The sequence below is a fragment of the Hordeum vulgare genome, chromosome 1H, assembly GCF_904849725.1.
Source record: "Hordeum vulgare subsp. vulgare chromosome 1H, MorexV3_pseudomolecules_assembly, whole genome shotgun sequence".
NCBI lineage: Eukaryota > Viridiplantae > Streptophyta > Magnoliopsida > Poales > Poaceae > Hordeum > Hordeum vulgare.
The window spans coordinates 467988950-468007114 of NC_058518.1; the positions used below are offsets into that span (position 1 = coordinate 467988950).

The 18165-nt window shown below is 40.7% G+C and overlaps 1 protein-coding gene across 1 annotated transcript; it reads left to right on the forward strand.

The window, feature by feature from the left end:
* The first annotated feature begins 7207 nt into the window (after positions 1-7207).
* LOC123445940 lies at positions 7208-8006 on the forward strand. Its single transcript, XM_045122820.1, has 2 exons — positions 7208-7473; positions 7605-8006. Exons 1-2 carry the CDS (start codon positions 7318-7320, stop codon positions 7695-7697), a joined length of 249 nt encoding a protein of 82 aa, XP_044978755.1. The 5' UTR covers positions 7208-7317; the 3' UTR covers positions 7698-8006.
* Positions 8007-18165: the final 10159 nt, after the last annotated feature.

Sequence of the window (18165 nt, forward strand, 5' to 3'; positions counted from 1 at the left end):
TCATCACAAATATGTTATTTTAAGTCTTACGGCCTGCCTACGTCATTCTATTGTACTTGCTCTAACAGGCATACGGACACGATCAGTTCCACTCAGTTGTCATATAACACTGAAAAGACATGACAACTGACAGGCATGCGGGCACGGCAGTTCCACTCAGTTGCCATGAGAAAGACATGGCAACTGACAAGCATGCGGGCGCACCAGTTTCACTCAATTCTCATGAGGAAGACATGGCAACTAGCAGGCCTGCGGGCACGACAGTTCCACTCAGTTATCATGGGGAAGACATGGCAACTGATAGACATGCGGGCACGGCCAGTTCCACACAGTTGTCATGTAACACCGGGAAGACATGAAACTGACATGCATGCGAACACGACCAGTTTCACTAAGTTGTCATGTAACAATCGGAAGACACGACAACTGGTATGCATGCGGGCGTGTGGGCGCGGCGTCAGTTCCACCACACGTCGGGTTAGCAGTCGCGTGTGGGCGTGCGTGAAATAGACATGTGAGCGAACTCCTTAACGTCCACACATCAATCCGTGCTTACGTGGCACAAAAAAATATCAAAAAATGTGAAGATTAGTGCAAACCATAAACGGACGCATATCCATGCGTGTGGACGGTTTGCAAATGTCAACACGTGTTAACTTATCTTTTCATATTTTTTTAGTTTTGTTAAAGTACATCTAGATGTGTGTCATTCATCGGAGCTATTTGTGTTTTTTTTTCTTTTATTTATTTATTTATTATTAATTGAGTCACTTAGATGTAAGACCATGTGAGCTTTTCGGAAAGCTCACACAATCTAAGACCATGGGAGCTTTAATTTTCTTTTCTTTTCGACGGTATATAAACCATGGGACCTATGTCTCGTCCGTGGCGAGATGTCTCCTCGCTGGTGAGTGTACAACTCGATCGGCCCATCACTATAGCAATGACTTATTTTATTCTGTGTGAATTTTTATTTTTTACTGTCGGAGGTGGTTTTATTGCTTTTTGTTTCCTTATTTGTTTCATCATTTTTCACTTTTTAAAATAAAAATCAACACAATTTAACCTTTTTCATACATATTGTATAATTTTGTATACGTGAAGACTATTTTTACACGTGTTCACCTTTTTAGATACATGATTAAGATTTCTTAAAATATATGTTCTAAGATTTTTTGTCATTTTTGGGAACCTTCTGGAAGCTTTCAAATTGGATTTTCTTTAGGTTTCTTCTGGCTATTTATTCTTTTTATTTCCATTTATTCATTTTCCCTGTTTCTTTTTATCTTTCAAAAATTATATTTAGAAAATGTTTAGTATATTGAAAATTGTTCAGATTAACTAAAAATGTTTAGAATTTTTAAATATGTTCAAGTTTTCAAAAATAAATTGCTTTATATTTCTTTTTCTATTTATAAATTTATTTTGCATTGTCAGAAATATTGTTCAGAGTATTAAAATTTCGCATTTTCAATATTATTTGTAATTTTAGAAAATCTCTCCTTTTTGAGATTTATTCGCAAATTCAGAAAAATATTCATGGTTTCAAATTTTGTTCACAATTACATAACCAAATATATATGTTTTAATTTTTTTCCATTTATTCGAAAAATGTTTCAACCCCATATAAAGTTGTTCAATAATTTGGTAACTGTCCACGTTTAAAAAATTATTCAGCTTTTAAAAAAAATGTATCTGTGTTTGATTTACTTTCCTCAAATAATGTTCGGGATCTGTCGGTGCCATTTAAGGGAGTGAATGTCTGAAACTTTTCCATAATGCGCAAAATCAATGATTTTTTTTAATGTGATTTTTTTCAGAATCATTGACACTTTTTGAAATCGATGCATTTTTTGAGCTTTGTGATTTTCTTAATATTGATGCACTTTTGTCTTTAAAATAGATGAACATTTTTTCAAAAACTACGAGGTCTTCAAAGTTGAGAAGTTTTTTCAAAATTATGAACTTTTCAAATTTTGATTATTTTATTGAATTCGTTAAATTATCTGAACTGTTTTTTTTAAAGGACACCTTTTTTGTGGATGTTATGAACTTTTTTCCAAAATCTCTGAATTTTGAATATTTTTTTATGTATGAGCGGCTATCATTGTTCTTAAACTATTTGCGATACACTCGGTCACTTGCAATGAGATGTTGTAGTCGTTAGTCAAACACCTACGAGATTGTAGTCGTGAGTTTGATTCCACGCGGAAGCTCCCTTTCTGGGGACAGTTTTCGCGCTGTAATACTATTTCGTATGTCATGCCTTCGTGGGCCGGCTAAGTAGGGGGACACAATGAGCGTCAGTTGGGTTTGGCAATGCTAATGATGCTGAATAGGAGCTCCCAAGGTCCGGCCTAAAACAACGTCTTCACGCTCTAAAATAGACACAGATCCCAAAAGCATTGTACTGGAGCGAGAAGGAAGCAATCCGTAACAAGAAAACCCGAGAAAGAAAACGAAACAATCAGAAACCATCTCGCGGCCATATAAAAATATGCAGCTCGCTGTTGTCACGAGTTCTTCGCATTCCAGCCTGCTAAAGAAATTCCTACGTGCCGCCAATATTCACATCCCCTCTCCCTCGTGCCAGCTAGCCGCCAGAGGAGGAGGGGAAAGTGGATCGACGATGATGTGGCTGGTCGCCCCCGCCATCGCATCCGCAACCGATGTCCTGCGAGAGATACTAATGTATGCCCAACCCCTAGTGCTCCGGCGCTACATTAGTTGGGCCATCCCAACTAGGTCCTCTGTGCCGTTTATGGGAAGGTTCTAAAACATTTCTAAATCCATTTTATGTTTCAGTTTTTTCTTCTGTTTTCCATTTTTTTTTTCCTTTTATCGTTTCTTGTTTTGATTATATTTATTTATTTTATTTGAAATTTACCAACAGTTATGGAACCGAGGAATGTTTTTTAAATATGTGGACATTTTATGAAATTTCAAGTATTATTTCAAATGCGTTTTTTTTAAATTTAGGAACAATTTCGCAAATACGTGGATATTTTTTGAAACTCAATAATACATTTTGAAAATTTAATAATTTATTCTTATCCGAGATTTATTTCTCAAATTTGTGCTCATTTTTTTGTTTATGCAAATCCACGAATACTTTATGAAATTTGAATAGTAATCAAAATTGTGAACATGTTTCAAATAACATTAAAATCATGAACACCTTTTGCAAATATTTTTCTTCAATTTCTTGATCTTTTTTAAATCGGATAACATATGCCCAATTCATTATAATTTGAAAAACTGGAGAACATTTCCTAAAATTTGTTAAAATTCCTTCAAAATTGGAAATTCTTTTGACATCCTGAAATTTTGTTGTTGTTGAAAATTTGGCAGTCATATGCATCTTACAAACTTAAAAAAAACAGTAGCGTGCTTCGACCTCGAGCCAGCCCAAAGCGCACGGGGAGTGGGGGAGCGTGCTTGGTGCCTTTCTTTTATCGAAAATCATAATCCTCCGAAATCACTAATTGAGGAGTACTCTTTTCAAATATCACTCCCACATTTTCAGGTTGCGAACCTGTGAGCTTTTTTTTTCATAGATCCGTAATTTCAAAATATTTTATCTCCTAAACCATGCATTCAAATCCCGAACCGTTTTCACCATTGGGTTCCCCGCGTCGAGATCTTCAAACTAGATCCCATATTGATAGTTTTTGAGCAACTTTTTTCCATGAAAAACCAGACAAAAATACCGGACAGAAAAACGTGTCTCTCGCGATAGAAAAACAGAAAACACATTTTTTCCATCTTTGAGAGGCACGACCACAAAAGCAAAACCGTGCCTTTCATGAAAATAAAACAGAAAATGTGTTTTTTTTCTTTTCGGAGGCACGGCCGTGCCTCTCGCGAAAGCAAAAACAGAAAATATGTTTTTTCGTGCATTTTTTTTACTTTCTTCCCATTCAAAAGGTATGAAAGACCCGTGAAAAATTGGTAGACCAAGAAAAACAAAAATAATAATCTAAAGATCCGAAAACACGTGCAAAAATATCAAAAATCAAAATCTAAAGAGAACGTTCAGAGCACCAAACATGGCGATGACTAAGAACGCGTCGAGTGACGACGTGTAGGAGTGATCGTTGGGAGGCTTTCGAGTAAGTGCTCCTCAACAAGTTGCTCTCATATCCCCCCTCCACCACTGTAGCAAACTATCGGGGCTCCCCACACCCATTGCTTGTATATAGACTGGCCCAAGAACCATTTTTTTAGGCGTGTATTCTTGTTTTCGGAACCTTTTGGAAGGTTCCTAAATGATTTTTATGACCTTACATAAGGTTCATTAACTGGTTTTTCTGTATAGTGTTTTTTTTCTTTTTTTTTGAAGTGTTTTTCTCTTTTCCTTTAAATTTTCTTTCCATAAAAATAGAAAGTTTTGCAACTTGTTCGCTCTATTATTTTTCTAGATTTATAATTATTTTATATTTTCGAATATTTTATTCAATGTTTTTAGAAATGTTAGAATTTTAAAAAATATTTGTAAACCAGATTTTTTTTCTTTTAACTTTTTATTATTATCAAATTCAAAAATTCTTCAGAACATTCAAAATGTGTTTGTGGTTTCAAATTATGGTTAAATTACAAGAAAACTTATGTTTTCAAATATTATGCACTTATTCATAATTGTTTGATATTTAAAATATCTTTCACAATTTCTGAAAGTGTTCCTGTTCAAACAATTATTCACATTTTTTTAAAATGACTATTTTTGATTTGTATTTAAAATAGTATTCTGGATATGCTGCTGTCATTTTGGATTATTAATGTTTTTGCGCTGCAGGGCAACAAGAATCTTGGTAGGTCAAGTTGTCTCTAGTGCACGCTCCAGGGTTGGACATCTTATATTTGAAACACCGCCAGCTCGTAAATACTTTTTGGTGTTTTTCACAGTTTTTCACGCTAAAATATCACCACAACTGCCTATGTGAATGGTTGACTCTTTGCTGCAACACATGTTAAATATTTTCTTCATTTTTAAATAATTATAGTTAAGAAAAACTAGACTAATTCTTTTTAACTATAATTATTTAGGAACGGAAGAAGTAGGTCATTCCTTTCTCTGCAAAACACCGGGAATAGAAGGGGAGCGACCATGTCCTGACTTCAGTCAGACAGATTGTCCGTGTCAGGCACGTCCCTAAATGTGCTTGCCCAATAAGCAAGAGGCCACTGTCTCCCTTTTTTTCTTTACGTTTTTCTTCTTCTTATTTATGTTTATACTTCCAAATATAATAGATATATGTATATTAGATTAATATATTTGAAAACTGTAAACCAAGCATTTGAAAAATATTAAATGGGTATAGAGAAAATGTTTATCATGTATACTGCACACACATATATATATATATATATATATATATATATATATATATATATATATATATATATATATATATATATATAGAAATATTTAATATATATGAAAAAAGTTGATCATGTATTTTAAAATGTTAATCAAGTATTTGAATTTTTTAATCAAATATCAAGAGAACGTTATATGTATATAGAAAATATGTTTTACGTGTATTTGCTCTGTAAGCAAATATTAGACCATTTAGATCACTAGACTAGTGATCTTGACGGTCTTACAACTAGTGATAGAAAGGGTCTTATATTAGTTTAAAGATGGAGTATATGAAAAATATATACAAAAATACAATATTTTAAAATGTTGATCCCAATAGAATATTTTAAAATGTTGATCGCAGTATATAAATGTGGATAGGTAAATTATTTTTAGAAAAATGTTTCTAATGTATATAAAAGTCCATGATGTGTATGAAAAATGTACACTTGGTGTGGAAAAATGATTATTGCCACTAAAAAAATATCTGCGGTTTATTGAAAGTTGTAGACCATGTATTATAAAAATGGTAGTCTTATTTTTCTAAGTCATATAAAAATTTATTTATAAACAAAATAATTTGATGGAAAAATAGAGATAAAATGCATAGGTTTCCAAAAAATAACATGTATCTAAAATATGTTTCTGATGTAAAGAAAGTTGAATGCGTGTTGAACAAAAAAGAACAGATGAAACACGAAAAAGAAACAAAGAGAAACGAATAAAACCAGTAAAATGTAATAAAAGAAATGCATAAGAACAAAAACTAAGGAAGAAAACTAAGAAGACTGGAGAAAATCAAGAAAAAGCAAACGGAAATCGGAAAGAAAAAAAGAAAATCAAAGAAAAGATCATGAAAGAAATGAATAAATCCGGTGAAAATGAAGAAAAACAAAAGGAAATGAAGAAAACCGGTGAAGAAACAAAAAAAAAAACGAAACAAAAAAATTGCAGAAGAAACGAACACAACCAATCCCTGGGTGACCGAGCACGAATAAAAAATTGTATGTGCCGGCCCTAGTACTGCACATCTAGTAAAAAAAATGCTTCAGAACCAGAGGTTCTCCTGGAGTAGTGCAAGTATAAAAAGATAATATAAGCGGACTATGCGGATTAAAAATTTTCTCCCTTCGTCCCAAATTACTCCCTCCGTCCGGAATTAATTATCGCAAAAATGATGTATATAATCATATTTAAATTTTAAATACATTTGTTTTTATCTTGTACAACAAGTAATTTCGAACAGAGGAAGTACTTGTTTTGGATTTATCTGGATACATCCGTATCTAGATTCATTTTAATATATCTGTGTAAAGAAAATCAAGACAATTTTATAGGACGAGATAATATATCTTTATAGAGTTCGAAGAGAATGAAGAGGAGTGAGAAGAGAAGCGGAATGTAAATTTACAACCAGCTATAACATGGATTCTGAAAAATAAGAGTGTGAGGTGAGTCATATGTTACTAAAGTAGTAATTTTTTCGTGGCTTTCCCTGTCTTAGAACGTAAACTTTTTGAGGGGAAAAGTCTTGCATTTTAATAGTAAGAAAGTACTCCCTTACATTTTACTAAAAAAGTCTTACATTTTAATACTAAGAGTACCACTAGGAGAAAGTACTATAAGTGTTGGTTATTATATTGACTATTGTCTATTGCTGGCATAACAATAGCCAGCGGCCTAAAACAGCATCTTCACGCTGTACATAACAGACACAAAGACCAAAAATATTGTACTGGAGCGAGGAAGCAGCCCGGAACAAGAAAAGCCCAGCAGCAAAGGCGAAACTGCCCGCAACCATCCCACGGCCATATAAAAATACTACGCGGCTAGCCGTCGGCACGGTTCCTTCCCGTTCCAGCCCGCCAAAGAGATTCCAGCGTGACGCCAGCGTTCACGCCCCTCTCCCCCGTGCCAGCCAGCCGCCAGAGGAGGAGGGGGAAAGTGGATCGACGATGATGTGGGGGCTCGCAGCCGCCGTCGCGTCCGCGGCCGCCGTCGCCGTGGCCTCCGGCGCCGAGCTCCTAGCGTGCGAGGACCGCGCCCCGACGGCGCCGGCGACCGCCCTCGCCGTCGTCGGCAGATGCGACCGGTTCCTCCTCCGGCAGCAGGTTCCTCCTCGCGGATCACTCTTTTCTCCCTCCCTTCCTCCCCCTCCCGAGTGACCTTCTTCGTCTGCGATTTTGATTCGGGATCACGACGGCGCCTTGACCTGCCTTGTCCCTCGCGCTGCTTTCCGCAGGGATCCTCGTCGTCGGGCGGCCGGGACGACAGGTTCGCGCCGAGGTTCGACGGGCTGCGGTTCATCGAGACGCTCGTCACGGCGCACCGCTGAAATCGCCGGTGGACCGACCCTTCATCGGCCGGGTGACACCCACATACTACTATAATCGACCCTGTTTCTTAACGGATTCTTTTCGTATCATCCTCTTCGTGCGATGCGATTCGCGAGAAGAGGCTAGCTGCTACACTGTCTAATTCGGCGACTGGCGGCGAACATGTTGCCATAATTTTGCTAGGACAAACTGAGGCTTTTGATTTCTTCTTCTTTTTCCTGATTGTTGAGTGGGGCGGTTGAATTGGAACCTTCAGGTATCATGTGATGAGTCTATTACTAGTTCTGTACCTGATTTGTTGTGTGATACCCAAACTTGCCATTCTCATGTCTTGTCTGATTTGTTTGTGGTTGGTCTTCTCTGTATCCTCTCTCTGTTGCACAGATCAGAGGGCTCAGTAAAATTATTCCCTGGATAGATGGTAATAATTACTGGCTGGATGCTGAACTGGCCTTTGATTGCTGCGTTTAATTTGGCAATGAGACATTATCTTTCAGTCCTCACAGACCTGTAGATAAAGATTAACCACTCCAAACAATTTTAGTTTATATTTCCTCCGTCCCAAAATAAATGTCTCAAACTTAATACTCCCTTCGTTCCTAAATATAAGACCTTCTAGAGATTACGCTATAGACTACATACGGAGTAAAATGAGTGAATCTATACTCTAAAATATGTCTATATACATCCGTATATATTCCATAGTGTAATCTCTAAAAGGTCTTATATTTAGGAACGGAGGGAGTACAATTTTGTACTAGAGTTAGTTTAAAGTTGAGACACTTATTTTGGGATGGAGGGAGTTTGTTTTTTGAAATAAAAACCCGTACACAAAAGTTTTTCTCTGGACCTAAAGGCTAAAAGTTACACAACAATAGCAGTTGAAACTAATGTGTATCCCTCTGTAGACCAAAAGAAGACCACATATGAACTACACCAAAATGCGTCTTTGTATATTCGAGTCAGAGAAGAGTTAGAACATCTTACATTTGTTTACGGAGAGAGTACATGGCAGCAAGGTAACTTAAGAAAAACAAATTCACGAGTTGCATCTGTCTGGGTACTTCTTTCACCGCTGTCCATCTCCCCGCAGCTCCTGTCGAGCAATCCAACCTTTTCATTTCTTCATGTTGTCTTGAAGAACTTTACAATATATTGTGGCAAAACAACAAGACATGTTCTAGGACTCCAGCAGATGATATCAATATCATTGCAGGTGCAGGTGCTTGAGAAATGTTGATTACCCTGAATATTGACAACAAAGGATGGATTCTTGCTAAGTGCCACTTGCTTGTGTATACTATTCTGTGAAGTAATTGTTGAAGCGTGTTTGATTGATTAGCAGGGCATGAAGGGAAACCGTCTCAGAACAGGTTGAATCGTGCAGGGAACAATAGGCTCAACTCTTTCCGAAACAAATGACTATGAAGTTGAAGAAAGACATCTACACAACGGTAGAAATTTCGCGCACTGGGCCACGACAACTGCAAAGAAGCCTCATTTCCAGGCCTTCAGGGCCCTGAATTGCTTCCCCGGGTGCTTCGCTTTGGTGTTCTTCTCTTGGCGGGAATGCGCCGCCTTTGCTCTCTTTGCTGCGAGAGGCATCCTCTTCTGCTGTTGTTTCTGCTTTTTGGTCGAGCCACCAGTCTATAACAGCCGCCAACAAGAACGTAATCTGATAAGGAATAAAAGTTCAGGCATCTTATCTGGAACTGCTCGAGGTCACATTTTCACAACCCACCAACATGTAGCCTATGGTAAAACAAGGTTACCGGGCTACCTTTTTCTGTTTTATAGCTGCTCTTGAAGGTCACTGATCTTGTGTCGCCCTTTGCTTAGCCCATGTTGAACCAAAGTCAGCTTTTGCTTCTTTCTTTGCCTCAAACTCAGACATACACTTTCAGTAAAATGTCCACTGAAGAGCAATTTTAGTTTTGAAAAAAAATAAGTACTCTAAGTTCTTTGATACTATTTGAAGTTATTGGGAAACACAATGTATACCAGAAATGGAGAAGCTGTTTGAAGTTCACATACCTTGAGCTCTTTGATGCACTTAAGATCTTCATCGGGGAAAATTCTACCAGCTTCATCTGAGTTGAAGTTTCAGCCTTCTTGGCTACTGCCAACCTTATAAGAGCTCCAAGGCTTGCATCTGCAACATCAAGTTGTCCAATATAATCGCTTAACTTCGTTTTCCGCACCTTATAACTGCTGCGTTTTGACTTATCCTCTTCACCACTGTCTTCAACCTCCCGTTCAAGTTTTCATTCTCTGAATCTTCATTGAGGCCCTCATCGCCATCCTCACCAGTATCAAGTCAGAGTCGTCATCTAGTTCATCGATATCTTCATCACTGTCATCCTTGTCTACTTCCTTTGCATTATCTGTTCCCTATATACTTGCTATTCCCCTTTATGATCAAGTTTGTTCAACGAACCTTCCAAACTGTGCCGGGTATCACTCATACTCTCTCCGTCTCGAAATTCTTATCTTAGATTTGTCTAGATATGAATGTATCTAGTCACGTTTTAGTATTTTGATACATCCATTTCTAAACAAATTTAAGACAAGAATTTTGAAACAAAGGTAGTATATGGCAACACTTCCTCATCATCCGAATAAAAAGTCTAGCAACTCAGCTCCAGGGTCCAGGCACATCACTAGCAATAGTGGTTTCTCCAGATGCTTTGGGCCGAGCCTTTGCATCAATAGGACGCAGGCCTGCCAAGCCTTTTAGAGTCCCTCGTGCGAACTTCTTCTGAACGTCACCCCCGGCCATGGGCCCTCGCCTCGGCCCCTCCCTGACTGCCACGGCTATCGTTGTTCAACACTTAACGTTGTGGCAGGTGTCTGGTGGTTGTGACCCGTCAGGAAATACCGGTGATAAAATTCGTACAATGAAAAAGAAATGGTTACATTGTGCGTAATTAATGGAGTATTGCATACTTTTATTGAGCTTAACGGGAGAATTGCAAGCTGCATAGTGCCTAACTAGGGTCAGTTCTTTTGAGCTAAGCTGTGGAAATAAGCTCATGTACAAATAAGTCGTAAATAAGCTCCGGTGGAAATAAGCTCCAGATAATAAGCTACCCGTTCTTTTCAATGTCTGTTTTTAAGCTTATCTGTAGTATGGTTTGTGAAAAGTCTGTAATACCCTTGCACAGTCTGCCCAAATCACATCCATAGCACAATTTAGATGAGCTCCTGATAACAAATCAAGGAAAATTAGATAAAAACAAGCGAGCGGCTACGTGGAGAGGAACCCTAGCGAGCGGGGGAGCGAGAGCGAGCGGGGTGGGGGTCAAGCGAGCAAGCAGGCGGAGCGGGATGGCTGGCAAGTGGTAGTTTCATCGTAATTTCTTTAAAAAACAGGGTCCTTTCCCTATACCTCTTCGAGGTTAAGTCAAAAGCTGCGAAAAGCTCCTCACCCTCATTTTTTTTCATTGTAAAGAGAAGAAAGAAGGAAATAAGCTAAGCTAGTTCATCAGAGGTGAGTTATTTTACATTTTTAGCTTATTTTAACAGTAAACTCAAATAAGCTGAAAAAGAACGGGCCTTTAATCATCCCGTCCGAAGTTGGTTCATGAAGCTGAAACAAACGGACCCTCAAGTGTCAAGTCTATTGAAAAAAGCTAACTAGCAGGCTAGCTAATAGGACAGAGGAGAGCAATCTATATGCAGGTGCGAACCCACAAAACCCATCCACACGAGCAAATTAATAAGGGTAAAGATCTGGTTCAACCGTGTCGGTGCACTAGAGACTGGGGTCTCCTGTGCCTCAGACTTGTGCACGGACACCAGCAGCACCCTTGGCGACAGTACACTAAGAAAGCCAACGGGAAGATAAACCCCAGGCGCACCAAGACCACACCTCACCAAAGGTGTGAAGAACAAGCCCAGGCTGTAAGGCCCCCGACAAGCCCTCCTTGCCGGGAAGATCCACAAGGCCCCGACAAGCTCTCCTTGCCGGGAAAATCCCCAGGCCCCCGGCAACCCCTCCTTGACGGGAAGATGTCCAAGGCCCCGGCAAGCCATCCTTGTGGGAAGATGAGTTAGGCCACATGCAAGGACGCCAGGCCGGTAGGCTCTCTTCGCCCGTTAGGTGTACCTCCTGCCACAGTGCCACCGACCGTCACCGCTCCAGCGCATCACCCATGCGTCAGCACAAAGCCCAGATGTAAATACACTTGGGTCACTAGTGGGGACAGGGCCTATAGCCCCGGCCCGTAAGGGGCTTTAGTCCCGGTTCACCAACCGGGACTAAAGGGGCGGGACTAAAGGCCTAACCTTTCGTCCCGGCCCTCTTACAAGCCGGGACTAAAGGTGCTCCACGTGGGCGCCTCGTAGCGGCCCAGGGGCAGGCCCTTTAGTTCCGGTTCGTTACACGGACCAGGACTAAAGATTTTCAGATTTTGCTGGTTTTTGGGTTTTTTTTGAATGAAATTATTTTTGGGTTTTAGGGTTTTAGGGTTTAGGTGTTCGGGAGATTAACGTGATGCCTCGTTTGGTGTTCGGGAATTAGTTTTCATATAATTTAAATAGAAATAATTATGCATATATATATATATATATATATATATATATATATATATATATATATATATAAGATTAACTTATCTTACAAGCGATCATATATATACAATTATATGGAGATCTGAATTATCGGGACTAGAGTCCGTCTATTCGATTACATGGACGAACATCAGTAATGACCCTTAGCTACACTAAATCGTCCTTTGTCTTCTATAGCTTCCGTCCTCAGAAATCCTGCAAGCTCCTCTGCAACAGCAATCGCGCGTTGCTCTGGTAGGACCTTCGTCCTCATGGCCGTGTGCTATATAAGAAGAGGAGATGAATATGAATATCAATCATGATAACAAAGAACGACGGGTAAAAATAGAGGTGTGAATGTTCATTGCTTACGTCGAATCTGTGATCCTTGAACTCAGAGGTAAACGTGCGAATGGTCTCGCAAACATAGTATCCGCATAGATGCGTTCCCCTTGGCTGCTGGTCGCACTTTACGAGAATAGAATATATATAATCAAAATAATAATCTAGCATCATAAATGTATTGAAAATTAATAGAAGTATATCATACTACTACTTACCTGAGCCGCTCTAAAGGTCAGCTTCTCAGGAAAGTTACCGGGAGTCACGCACTTGAACCGCTTCCAAACCCTGCCCGACAAGGATAATGATTTGCTAAGTTTTTCATTAATTGATATATCAGAAAATCATCGAAAGAGACCGTTCGAGCACAAGAATGGTTAAAATTACCCTTGGAGCATGTCCTGCAGGCTTTGGAACTGTTCCAAGGGTCTTGATAATGGGTCGAAGGCATCAACTCTTCCCTTATCAATTTGAATGTCCAACAGAATCCAATGGAAGCTGCACATGTATATATATATGTGTGTGTGTGTGTGTGTCAGTAACTTAACAATTACACTTATAAGTGAATGGACACAACAGAGTAAAGACCCTCACCTGAAGTTGTATGGAAACAGTATGTGGTCACAGAAATTTTGATCTGTTAGAAACCTTAGAAGGTTTTCCTCCGTCTCCTTGGGTTTGTCAGTTAGCGTCGCTATATGTATTTTATCTGGGTCAATAAACCCAATATTTAGGATGCTCTTACTTTTACACTCCAGAATCTTCATTCTGCATAATAGAGTACAAGTTATATATAGACAATGAATTGAAATAACTAAACAAATTATATGTAGACAATGAATTGAAAAACTTACAGACAATAGCAACTCATAAGCGATTTTTCGAGGGCGTCACCATTGTACATATGGAAGAGTTCATCAAAGTCGATATGTATTTCTTCGGAGCGGCCGTAGTACTCCCGTGAGACACTCAGCACGATCATCGTTCTCCCATTCTTTGATTCACTTAAGTACCATTTATGCAAGTAACGCATATTTGTTGGGAGATCATCTTTGCTGACCAAAGGCTCTCCCATGACAAACTGTGGCTTAGGGGCTACCACAGCCTTGGGTATCCTGTCGTCTTGAGAAGCCAGCAAATCTTCAACCGAGATACCACATTCATCCGCCAACTCCTTTGCTCTTTCAAAAGCTTGCCCCTGCACCGGAGGGGGAACATTCTCGGTTAACACCTTGAGAGGTGGGATCGACTGTTTGGCCTGTTGTCCAAGCTGAGGAACGTTTGATTTTTTCTTGCTTGTAGTTGAAATTGATTTGCTCCCACTTGCACTTGCACGTGAGCTGCTCTTTTTCACTTCCTTCTGCAATGTGCGTGTATAGTCATCAGGCTTATAGTGTAACTCATACTGTGATGGAAGGGTTATCAAGTCTTTTGCCCATGCTATTTGCTTCTCAGTGTATTCCGGGCGGGGCTCGGGTTCCTTCCTTTTCATCTGCGCATCATGCTGTTCCTTTGCTATCCTGGCGTTTTCCTCGGGGGTACGATCATAAGGTCTGATAGGAAGATTAGCATGAGGTACCTTTGGGAGGAGCGACAGTTTGCGCTTTGGAGAGCTCCGTCGCTTAGAAATCATCGACGGAGGGTTCTTGCTGGCACGCTTCCGCTTAGTATCATGTGCGGGCGGCGGCGGAGACGGGCGACCCAAGTCCGGCGGCGGTGATTGAGATGGACTCGTGTTGTGTTGGCCGACGTCATGTGGAGGGCTTGGAGGTAATGGAGGTGTAGGTGACCTGCGACGACTCGGAGGCGGTGTTGTCCTTGGGGCCAAGCCTGGAAGCTTGATGTAGTTCTTGTCCCATAGGATGACTCCACCCAGTACTTCTCCAGTGTCCTCTCATCTTCGGGTCCAGCTATGTCGAGCTCCATATCATTAAACCCCGTCATGATTTCATCCACCCCGACTTTAGCAAAGCCAGCTGGAATCTCACGGCCATGCCAGCGTGCATCAGGGCCAGAAGGTAAAGCTTGTCCGACGGCCACCTTCATGGATATGTTCTTGAATTTCTGATGGAGTTCACATGATGTTGACTCCTTGATTCCATCCACGGGGTAGTCGGGACCGTCCTCTATCATTCTTCGTTCATCGTCGGGCGGGGCCTCAGATTCAGCCACGCTGCTTTTCCGCTTAGATGGGGCGCCGGTAATATCAAGTGCAGGATCTTCCTGGCGCGGTACTCCTCTAAGCTCATCAATCTGCTTCTGTTGCTCATTAATCCTGGCAAGCAACTGGTTGAACTTGTCATTCTCCTCATCCTGCTGCCGCTTCTTTGCTCTCTCTCGGCTTATGTAAGTGTCTTGGTCTCTGGCAAACCCAAGCCACCACGGGTAAGAAGGACCTAAGCCTCGCGTTCGTCCTCCATGTTCGTCATTGCCGAGGACCAGTGTGAGCAAATCTTTATCTCTATCTGCAGTGAACTTTCTTTGTCCCTCCTTAATTTCTTTCACTATCCTTTTCCAATTCTCCCTGGGTATCCTAAGCTCGTCATTGCAGATGAGGTCCCCTGTTGTTTCGTCGTATGACCCACCATGCGCAAGGAACCAATTTCTTGCTCTCAATTCCCACTCATCACGGAGTGGTTCAGGTACGATGCCTTTATCTATCAGATCTTGCTCTTTCTTATCCCACTTTGGGATGGCAGTCTCATAGCCCCCTCGCCCCAGCTTGTGGTGATATTTCTTCTTGTCGGCATTTATCTTGTTCTTTTCTGATAATGCCTGGGCATCTTCTGACTCCTTGTACTCTTGAAATGCCTTCCAGTGATTCACCTGCTTGGCTAGATACCCCTCGAATACTGGCACTTTCTTTGTCTTCAGATAGTTTTTCCATAGCTTCTTCTTCCAGCTACGGAACAGTTCGGCCATCTTCTTCAGAGTCCACTGCTTGACTTTGGCCCTCAGTTTGTCTGCGGCGTCTTCATTCTCACATTCTGGCAGGTTGAAATGTGACATGAGATCATTCCAAAGATTATCTTTGTACCTTTCGGCGACATAGTCACTATCGGCTGCCCCTTTGCGCTTGTTCCACTCCCGAACGCTGATTGGGACGTGATCCCTAACGAGAACTCCGCATTGCTTCTTGAATGTGTCAGCAACATTCTTAGGAAGCTTGGGTTCGCCCGTAGGAAATATCACCTCAAATGTGTAATGCGTCTGTGCATCCAACTTTCTAGTCGGGCCTCGTTTCGTAGTTTTGCTCGATGTGGAGGCCTAAGAGGGAGAAACATTCGTCAAATGAATGTATATGTATACAATATAGAGCTATCTCCAATATTTTTCACATATTACAAGTGATTGTCGAACTTCATATGTATACCTCGTCGGACTTCTCCTCTTCACCGGCTTCTCCATCAGTGGAGCTATCACCTTCTCCGTCATTGGACCTATCTCCTGCCCCATTGGCTTCATCTTCGTGTCGCTCGACCTCCATTCCAACGTCCTGGTTTAGATATGACGACGGAGATTCAGCTGGTTCAACGTCGGGGCCGTCTTTGATTATATCTTCGAGAAGTTCTTCCTCTTCGAGGTTCCTGATATGTGGATCCATAGTTCTGCAAAAAACAGATTCTCTTAACCTTTGTACCAAAAAAGAATTATTCTATCAGGAACTCCGTTCCAAAACAACTTAAGTCCCGGGTCGTGGCTCCACCCGGGACTCCTAGATTTGTGCATAGTATTCAAAGTAGGACTACTTTTCCAATTTGAGCATTTAATAAGCAAAACCAAATCGTAAAATAAAGTAGTATTCAAATTAGCATGCATTCAATTATAAGCTAATACAACATCACTTTTGTCCGTACATCGTCGAATATTATCACTAATACTCCTCGAATACTATCATATATATAGCATCACTCATACATCTAGAACCGTAGCACCCGACGGGTATCGGCGCGGGCGGTGGACACCCAAAGAGAAGGAACCATCACAGGATCATAGCTCCAGTGAGATCCCCGAAGAACCTCCTCGCTGACACGGTGACGTACCACCTCCGCGGTGTCCGGAAGCCTCGGCACCCTCACTGGCCCACGCGACCGCCACCAAACAAGGATCGGGTCAACGACGGGCTGGCTCCTCACCAACCTACGCCCCCCGGAAGGTAGCACCTCCCAATACCAGCCGGGTGGAGCCCAGTGCCGGACAGGGCCCCTCTGATCAAGCAGGTGTCCTCCGCCGAGTCGCCGACGAGGATGCGGGATAGGCATCGTAAAATGAACTAAAAAAATAAACTAGTTCTATTAATTTTCTTGCTAAAAATAAACTATTAACACTTAAGTATATACAATAGCAAATTAAACTATTAACACTTAAGCATATACAATAGCAAAATTAAGCAATAATCTAAGAAACACTATTAACATTTAAGCATATACACTATACAATAGCAAAATTAAATGACAAAAAAAAATATTTCTTCTTCTTGTAACCCTAACCTAATTCTAAATGTTCTTCTTATTCTCCATTTTCTTCTTTTCTTCTCCTCCTCTTCTTATTTTCATTTTTCCTAATCTTATTTTCTTATTTTTGTTCATATTTCTTCTTCTTGTAACCCTAACCTAATTCTAAATATTACTAACCCTAATAATCTAGCACAAACCTAATAACAATAGGAATTAAATGACAAAAAAATCTTTTTATTTTTCTTCCTTTCTTCTCCTTTTTCTTCTTCTCTTCTCCTTTTTCCTTCTTTTCTTCTACTGGCCGGAGTGTTGGGGAGGAGGGGGCGGGGGGCTTACCGGCCGGAGGTGTCGGCAGCGCGCGGCGCGGAGGACGGCGCGACGGCGAGGAGGACGGCGTGGCGGCGAGGTGGACGGCCGACGGCGAGGAGGACGGCAGGAAATGGACGATTTGGGTTGGAAATTTTCGAAGTCCCGCTTATATAGGTGGATCTATAGTCCTGGTGCGTGGCTCGAGCCGAGACTAAAGACCCCCTTTAGTCCCGGGTGGAGCCACGCCCCGGGACTAAAGGCCTCTTTTCGGGCGGACCAAGAGGCGGGAAGCAGGGGGTCTTTAGTCCTGGTGCTTGGCTCCAGCCGGGACTAAAGGGTATCTTTAGTCCCGGGTCGTGGATCCACCAGGGACTAAAGCCCCTCCTCGGCTGCACGATAAGTTTAGTCCCACCTCACCCAGCGAGGGGGACTAACACTTGTTTATAAGCCCCGTCGCAGCTTGTCCATCGAGCTCCTCTCTAAAGCAGGCTTACGGGCCTAAACTTACTGAAAATTGAAACTATATTCGAAATTGTGGAGAAAACTCAATCTGAATTCAAAGTGAGTTCACTTTGAATTCAGGTTGAATTTTGTCCATGATTTCTCATATAGTTTCAATTTTTTTCTATTTTCAAAATTAATTATTTTGACTATCCAAACTATTAACTTATTTTGTTATTTTCAATTAAAAACTATGTTTATTAAAAATTCTTTTTGCATATTTGAGAATTTGACAAAACTATGATAATGAAAAGTGTTTGAAATTGAATAAATAATTCAAAACTATTTTCTATTTTAAAAATTAATT